Below are 9,037 nucleotides of genomic sequence, written 5' to 3'. Positions count from 1 at the left end.
ACAAAATCATAATTTTATAATTTGGCTAGTTTTTTATTTAATGAAAATAATAGTGAAACTTAAACATTTAAAATAGCTTTACTTGCTAAGTTTTAAAAATTAAATTAAATTAAATTAAATTAAATCAGGAAATTAAAGATTTTAGAATCATAAAACTCTACCTATAGCAACAAAGTATATTAGAGTGCTATGGATTTGAAGCCACAATTTATGTATATATATATATATATATATATATACACACATATCATCTTTGATATATTTAAGATTAACTTTCAAGATTTTGTTTTTTCTTAAATCAAAGAATAATTATAAATTATAAATTCTTATTTTTAAATTCATCAAATAAGATTATTACACAATTAAAATGCTATTTAAATATATAATTCATATTTAGATTTAAGGTTTGAATCATAGTAAAATTATGTAAAATTCTTGTATTTTTAGTAGATCAAAATTTTGAAATAAAAAAGAATAGTGAGCATAACAGAAATAATAAAAATAACTAGAACATTAAAAGATATGTAAAAAAATAAAAAATAAAAATAAATTGATAAAAAAGAGTCATGGTTTTAGACAACAAAAAAGAAAATCCAAAATTATGATTAAAAACTCTACAACAACCAATCCACCTCCAGCAATGAAATCCATTTGGAAAGAAAATAAATGAATCAACAGTCTTCTTATATTAGTGGGTGTCAAAGTAGAAGATTGGATTAAAAGAAATAAATAAATAAATAAACACACACACACACACACACATATATATATATATATATATATACACGATGAGCATGACTGAGTGTGGAATAGTATGGACGTACAATTTCTGTGCACAGAAGGAGAAATTTAATTCTCTGGAAAAAAATCTTTGAAATTATTGTTGTCGAAGAGGTGATGGCAGAAGCCAAGCACTGACTGCTTTTGGATCCATAATTCTAGAACGTTCATGATTTTGATGAATCCGTAAATTTAGAACGTCGAGAAAGGATGTGAATGAAGATTCAATCCAAACACAAATATAAAATATCGTACCCCATACATACATAAATATTATTTTGTCTCCAGGTACTATAATATTATCTTTTAACACCCACTGTTATAATACTACCATAAAATAGGGTTTCATGTTTTGTCTCCTCCGTGCCAACCATCGATTCACTGCGACCGCCCTCGACAACCCAAACACGACGAGCATCGATCGGCAACCACCTCATTGACATGGACATCGACAACCACCGAGACTGCAGCAGCGGCTTCATCATCGGGATCGGGATGTGGAGCTGGCCACGCACAGATCATTTACAGAGAAGTGCCACAAAATCATGAGAGAAAGTGCTTCCCCTCTTTATGATCGGGTGCGGAACCTGACAGCATTACGCTTGAGCACTCTCGCATGAACGACCTGCATCGAGGCTTGCCGATCCAGTTTTCATTATTTGATTCTGTTATCAGATGGGTCTCTACTTCATCGTGTTCCAATAGAGAGCTTCCGGTGCTTCGGTTGTGATAATCAACGCTTGTGCAAGCTCAGGGACTGTCAGATATTTCACCATCAGTCGGAAGTAATTTAGAACTGCCGGAAGTGGGTCATTCGTTTTTGCATTCTTATTTTTATTTTCATCTCACTGAAGGAGGATGCTGCGACTGTCGGATGTCTTTTTTCGTCGTCGTTTATCTGCACCTGATCTCCTGGATCAGTTACTACACTGGAATAAATGCGTCCGCTTGAACTACTGATCTGCATCGATTCCAGGGAAGACTGTGCAGTTAAGGTACGCGTCTCGACAAACAGTTTCTTTTTCCCAGGCAGCGGGAGTAGCTTCTGATCCCTGATCTAGGATTTGGTTTCCGTTTTAGTACTGGTCGATTTGGCTATCTTCGATGATTGAACTAGCCTGTGCTAGACTGCCCGACTCGCTCGATGGCTACCATTGAACTTTCCCCTCTGAATGAAATGATGCAATTGGAGTGTAATATTCTGGAGTTCGATACCCTTGCATTTTGTCGTCTCCGAAGTTAATCAGCTCACAGAAGCGGAGGTGCGTGCCATGTGAGTCCAATCCGTCGGTCAACACAACGAAACAGCTCATTTCTGCCCGACTGACAGGGGGCATCTGTTCAAAGTAAAAATCAGGTTCATTGCTAACACTGCAACTTAAAATCAGTCCTCCTCTAAATCTCAAAGTTAAACTCACTGATCTCCGGAGGGAATATTGATGTGCAATCCACACTGTCAACAAGATTTCTCGGACTAATCAGGTTGAACATGCCCTGCCGAAGACCAACCAATTCCATCCCAAGTGCCAGCCATGAGAGAGAAAAAAAAAACAAAAAAAAAAATGTTCACATTCAGCTTACACGTGTGCACATGGCTGCACTTGAAGTTTTGGTCACGGACTTTAAAAGTAGGTGTGTTCGCATTGTCGTGTCTCGACGGCATTGAATGCGGCGACAATGAAAAAATTGAGTTGAGGGATAGGTAGAGCACGCATTAGAATTCGAGAGCTCACTCTAGTCCACTTTGCAGGTAGCCACATTTCATATCACATCAATTTTTCCGATTTTCTTGAGCTGGGAATGCCTTCAGAGCCCCATCTGTCTTCATCAATCAAAACGTTTACGAGTTGTGGCTCAATTCTTCGTGTTGTGATGTGCAGGGGGTTGATAAGCAAGCCATAATGACTGAAGTAATGAACCAGTTGCCAAGGGTCGCTGTTTTGCAATGGATGGCGACAATGTTGGTTCTCTTCAGCAGAGTTTTGTCATCCCTGGCTAAGGACCCATTAATGCCAGCCATGTTCATCCTTGGTGACTCGCTCGTGGATGTCGGCAACAACAACTATGTTCTTACTCTCGCCAAGGCAAATTATCCTCCTAATGGGCTGGACTTCCCGCAGGGACCGTCTGGAAGGTTTTGCAATGGCCGCACCGTTTCCGATTGCCTGGGTGCGTTGCGAGCATGTCCTCAATCTCCTGCCTATATCATGTTCAGTGTGGAATTGACAACATGGTTCTACTTGTGACCATTAACTGAATTGAATTGCTTGCAATGCGGTACAGTTCAATACATGGGCCTTCCCTTCCCACCCGCATACTTGGATCCGACGGCGAAAGGACCCGTCATTCTTCAGGGGTTGAACTATGCCTCTGTTGCCGCCGGTATCCTCGACTCCACTGGCTATAACTATGTGAGCCAACTGATGTTCTAAAAATGCATTTTATTTTACAGAGCATCGCTCTAAACTGGATTTAAGGAATTAACAGCAAGTCTGCCTGGATCAATCTATGTGTATGCAAATGCGTATGACCTAGTGGCCTCATTCGTTGCCAACCCAGCACGATATGGTAATTCAACTGAGCAACCTCTCCTCGTTGGGTTTATAATAGCGCAATTGATTGAAGTCGACTCAAAAGTACTGAACTGACCATGAGTGGATTGATTTCGCAGGATTTGAGGTAGTGAATTCGGGCTGTTGCGGAGCCGGCCCCTATGATGGTTTAATACCGTGTCTTCCAATTGTGAAGCCGTGCCCTGACCGGTCGGCCTACCTATTCTGGGATCCCTTTCATCCCACAGACAAAGCCAACTCGTACATTGGCACAGCTTTCTTCTCCGGTGGCCCAGATGCGTTCGAGCCCGTGAATGTAATGCAGCTTGCAGCAATGCCTTAGAACTGCATTGGTACTGAAGCGCCTCACCTGCCTGCACTCAACTCGATCTCGAACACTCAAGATAGTATCTGTATCTACCACTTCTGTATGTGTGTGTACGTATTCAGATTTCACTGGAAGTTGGCGTATAATTGTCAGGCCATGAAGGACTTGATTATAAATTAACTACTTAAGCAACACACGAGATTGTGACGAAGGCACTAAAAGTTAGTCGCAACAGAAATAGCAGAAATGTCATGCAATTCAGCACTTTGAGCTGTAATTTCATGTCGAATATTGAACGATTTGGCTGAACTCTGTAGATTGTACAAGAGGTAAAGCCTCATCAAGAGAGATAATGTTCACATGAGAATTATCGGGTGCAAACGCGTCAGTACAACTTCACTCCATTCTTCAGGTCTTGCACATGAGCCACTTTGACAGGACACCCAGTGCCCTTTTACCCCAGGGTGAAAAGGGTCCCCCAGGCGGAAGGGCAAGGAGAGGAGTACATGGGCATTGGGTGTCCTGTCTCATTCTACATGATCGGTGCTAGACAATTCCCTCAGCACCATTCACGAGCCTTAGTAACATCCCTGCATGTACACTTATAGCTGAAGACCGTGAGGAGGTCTGACATAAGGAGATGGTGATTACCACAACCTTGTGTTGTATGCTAAGGACACACCACTAATATCTCGAATACGATCCAAACTTCTCTGACTTTGAACGATCAGATTCATACTGCAAAGCCAGCAGAGGAAACCTGTACAACGCAATGAACCCCTAATAGCAAATTAACTGGTCATTTGAACCTTAATACGAAGTGTTCACATTGCATTGAAAGTGTGAATAGTTACAAGCAGCTGAATGTATTGCTCACATGAACGATATCTTCCACCCACCTGCTGAGACCTATTGTCGATAAATCTTCACTTTTTCAGATTCTGCGATGATGGGCCTGGAAGAGAGGCTATCCCCAATCTTAAAGTTGCCGCCTCAGGTGGACTCTATATCCCGACCATTTCGCACTCCTCAGTCCATGTTAGATTTCGATTGAATCATTGTCTCTCAGCTTGAGTTCATAACTGTCTGCTGCTTCAGTCATCTTTAGGAGCGACCAAGGCTGTCATAGGATAGACAATGGTGCGCCACAATCCACACCGCACCCTGTCGTGCAGCGGGTTTATCGTTCCAAGATCTGCATAAGTTCAAGAGTGAATGACCAGTTAGCAAACCCGAAATGCAGCATTGTCCTGATTGCACAATTCGAAGGTGAATAAAAGCATGGAGTTACTTCAGCAGATTTGTGTTCGCTACGCGTTACTCACATGCATGCTGCTGTTCTGTCCATTTTCATCTGCCGCACCCGCCAATTTCGTATTCGGTGATTCCCTTGTTGACATCGGCAACAACAACTTTCTCGTCTTGTCTCTGGCCAAGGCCAATCTCTACCCGAACGGTATTGATCTCGGCAATGGCGTTCCAACGGGCAGATTCTGTAATGGTCGCACTGTACCTGACATAATTTGTACGTGCTCCTCCAACTCTTTCACCTGAACATTGAGGTCTAATATTCTTCAGTGCGAATTTCTAGTCAGTGGCCTACAATATTCTCCTCTTTTGTCTACAATGCAAAGCACTTGTAACCTTGGATGTCGATTTGGAATGTGCAGTTGAGAAACTGGGAGTCCCCATTCCGAAGGAGTATCTTAATCCCACCACACGAGGTTCAGTGATCCTCAATGGCGTGAACTACGCCTCTGGTGCGGGGGGTATCCTTGATTCAACCGGGAGCAATTACGTAAGTAATTTCAGCTGAGGTGAAGGAATAACAGCTGAATACGTGTGTCGCTGATAATAAGCAGATAACTTGTAGTATCTATGCTTTAGCTACACATATACTAGGGTGCAACTATAATGGCAGAAGAGATGCACACTGAAAGACCTTCTGAATCCTGGGGACTTCGCAGATACAGAGACTGTCATTCAACAAGCAGCTATCATATTTCCAGAAGACCAAGGAAGATATTACCAACATGATTGGACCACAACGAACAGAAAAACTCTTGAACGACGCAATATTTGTCGTAGTGTTTGGAAGCAACGACTACATAAACAACTACCTTCTAACAAACTCCGCCACGTCGCAGCAATACACACCCTCAAAGTATCAAGATTTGCTCATTTCAACTTTTCACGGGCAGCTATCGGTAAGCAAACCAGCCACTTATGGAACCCACGAGATTTCCAGTATCCACTAATTCCTAGAACAGTTCGTGAATTTTTGAGATGGGAAAATGACGTAAAAGTGCACCTATCTATGTGGATGCAGACCTTGCACAACCTTGGAGCACGAAAGTTTGTGGTTACCGATCTCGGCCCCCTCGGTTGCCTCCCATCGCAGATTGTGAGAAACAACACCGTCGGAACGTGCCTGGACTATATCAACGACTACGCCAAGAATTACAACGCGGCACTCAAGCCGATGTTGAACCAGCTGACCTCCGCACTTCCAGGTTCAATATTCTGCTACGGAGAAGTCAATGCTGCGATTCAACAATTCATAACAAACCGTCCAAACTACGGTACGCAGCAACTTCATCTGCATATTCACACCACAAATACATCTAACACAAAGTTGCAGTCCACAGTCAGATAGTTCGGTGCTAATCGACGGTCCATGCAGGATTCGACGTCATAAACGCAGGATGCTGTGGACTCGGCCCTTTGAATGGGCAACTTGGGTGCCTTCCAGGCGCCAATCTCTGCACCAATCGTATCAACCATCTGTTCTGGGATCCCTTCCACCCCACGGACAGCGCCAACGCGATCCTGGCGGAGCGATTCTTCTCTGGAGGCCCAGACGCCATCAGTCCGTACAATATCCAACAGCTTGTATCGATGTAGAGTCTGACCTCTCATTGTTCACGCCCAACATGAAAAACTAGCATCGATCGCTTCCGCTTCTTCTAGATCGGCCTTGTCACTAGATAAATCAGCGTCACTAGACACAATTTCACCGCAACTCTTGCATGTGGATTCGATGTGTGGGGACTCACAAATCCTCATCGATCATTCTTGAGCGACATTGATCTTCGGTGTCGGTGACTGCGCTTTCTGGTGAACCGAACTTCTTCGAATAGTGCTCGGTTTCTAGATTTTGAGAATAATGAACGGTTTAAAGATCATCTAACCTTCTTTTTTTCTTTTTTCTTTTTTTTGTTATATTGCTGTCTGTGGTCGTAGAAGCCTATTCTTTATTCTTTAGTTACTGATCAGAAAGTAGTACAACCTTTTCGTATTCGTTTGCGTATGGAATCGAAACAATTACATAGTTAATGCGTGTTGAAAAATGAGGATTTTTTTGCCAATTGTATTGTTTTGAGTTTTATAAATTTATCAATATGGTTTCTTGTGAGGGTTGGTTCATGTGTTTTGCGTGCAATATTCATGACTTTGTAGTTTTTTTTTCCAGTATTGTTTCTCTGTGCAATGTTTGATTTGTTGAAGTAATGTGTGGGTGGTGAAATAACACTCTGCCCAGTTGGGAATGTAAGTACATTAGAACATGATAGGGAAAAACAATAGCAAAAACATTAGCAAAATAAGTCGATTTTTTTTTAAATGTACATCATTGGATGCAATACTTGTAACTTTTATTATTTTTTCTAAATTATATGTCATATAAATCAATTGTTCAAATCATGACTATAAAACATTTCAAAAAAAATAATCAAATTAAATTAAATAGACTAATACTTATATATTATACAATTTATTGTATACAAAACCTAAAAGTGTTATGTATGGAAATGCCAAAAATATAGAATTTTGATAATATTTAAGTCAAATTTATCTCAAAGAATTTTTAAAAGATAAACAAAAACAAAATGAAAATCTATTATTTTAACATTTCAAAATGTCAACTATTTCTTATGAACTTATTCTTTTGATGTTATTAAAATTTGATGCTTTTTATTTTTTGTTTATATATAATACATTTATATGGAATTTCAACTTTTTTTTACTTCTAATAATAAGTAATTTTTTTATAAAATATCAAAAAAATAAAAGTTATCAAAAGCTTTGGCAACTAAAAACCACAAACAACAGAGTTCTTTTACAAATACCAAAAGTTTAACAAATCATTCCTTGTTGCAACTTCTTTGAATAGAACGAGTAAATTTTTTGTTTCCATTTAGTAAAAATGAGATATAAAAAAATAAAAAAAATAAAAAATAAAATTAAGGTAAAATTTTAGATACAGTAGAATGTTTTTGAAATAATTATAATTTTTTATAAAAAATAATAGCACAAAATATTTATAATATGTATGTTATTTTAATTACTAAGATTATAGCAAAGAAAATTCAACTACTAAATCTTATATGTAATATTAATAATAAAAATTGATATATTTTTATTCTTGTGTATTATGTTTTAAGTGTTTGAAACATATAACAGAGTAGATAAAATTTTAATTTTAATGTTCAAAGTTTTTATAATTTTCAATTAATAGAATAATTATATTTATTTAAAGTTCTTTAGAGTCCCTCCCAACAATAAATAATACTAGTGTGGAGATATCTTTGTTTAACCATTATTATTTCAATAGTAACTACAAAATGACCAAAAGATTTTATGCAATTATTATGGGTTGTTATTAATAAGATAGTAATACTGTTACGTATAATTAAGATAAAGATAAAGTATTACAAAGCTAGAATTTTTGACAAAAGTAGAATTTGACATCTAACTTTGAAAAGTATAATTTATGATAGATTATAGTTCTAAAATAAGTTGAACGAAGAAAAATCTATAAATATATCTATATATACATGTGTATAAAAAAATTAATAATTTCATTTTTTAATTAATTATTTTAAATCGAATATGAAAAAAAATTAAAAAAAATGTTTCAATAAAAAGTTGTACAGATTAAGTTGTATGATAAAAAATAAAAAATAAAATAGTCATATAAGCTTATCAAACAATCATAAAAAAACGTCAAATAAAATTTACTGGAAAATCATATAATGTTCATAAATGATTTTAGTTATTAACGTTTTATGTTAGATTAAAAATTTATGTTTTCTGGTTTTTTTTTATTTGTATGAAACTAATTGTTTTTAGAACATACATAAAGCACATCAAATAACTCGTGATTATTAAACTCACAAAAACTAAGGGAATTTCTTTAATTTAATGAGTACAAATATTTTTTAGCAGAATATCATTTAATCTTTTTCTTTTTCTTTTTCTTTTTCTTTTTTCTTTTAAATTATGAAGAAGTCACGCAAAAGGATTTGAAGGACGCCAACAAGAATGAGTCTGTTCATCCAAAACGACAACCAGAACAATGAACCTCGTTCTGCGACAC

The 9,037-nt window shown here is 37.7% G+C and overlaps 1 protein-coding gene across 1 annotated transcript; it reads left to right on the top strand.

Moving 5' to 3' along the window:
* The first annotated feature begins 1,153 nt into the window (after positions 1–1,153).
* Positions 1,154–7,861, top strand: LOC112291233 (GDSL esterase/lipase At5g37690). The gene is made up of 12 exons (XM_090255517.1): positions 1,154–1,775; positions 2,020–2,137; positions 2,661–2,949; positions 3,064–3,162; positions 3,452–3,672; positions 4,073–4,203; positions 4,599–4,657; positions 4,922–5,185; positions 5,331–5,458; positions 5,628–5,867; positions 5,990–6,242; positions 6,344–7,861. The coding sequence occupies exons 3-12, from the start codon at positions 2,682–2,684 to the stop codon at positions 6,562–6,564; spliced, it is 1,884 nt and encodes a 627-aa protein (XP_090111643.1). The 5' UTR covers positions 1,154–1,775; positions 2,020–2,137; positions 2,661–2,681; the 3' UTR covers positions 6,565–7,861.
* Positions 7,862–9,037: the final 1,176 nt, after the last annotated feature.

The sequence above is a fragment of the Physcomitrium patens genome, chromosome 14 (assembly GCF_059467195.1).
Source record: "Physcomitrium patens ecotype Gransden chromosome 14, ASM5946719v1, whole genome shotgun sequence".
NCBI classification, from domain to species: Eukaryota; Viridiplantae; Streptophyta; class Bryopsida; order Funariales; family Funariaceae; genus Physcomitrium; species Physcomitrium patens.
The sequence above is the reverse complement of the archived record's forward strand: the minus strand, read 5'-3'. Positions and strand labels throughout refer to the sequence as shown.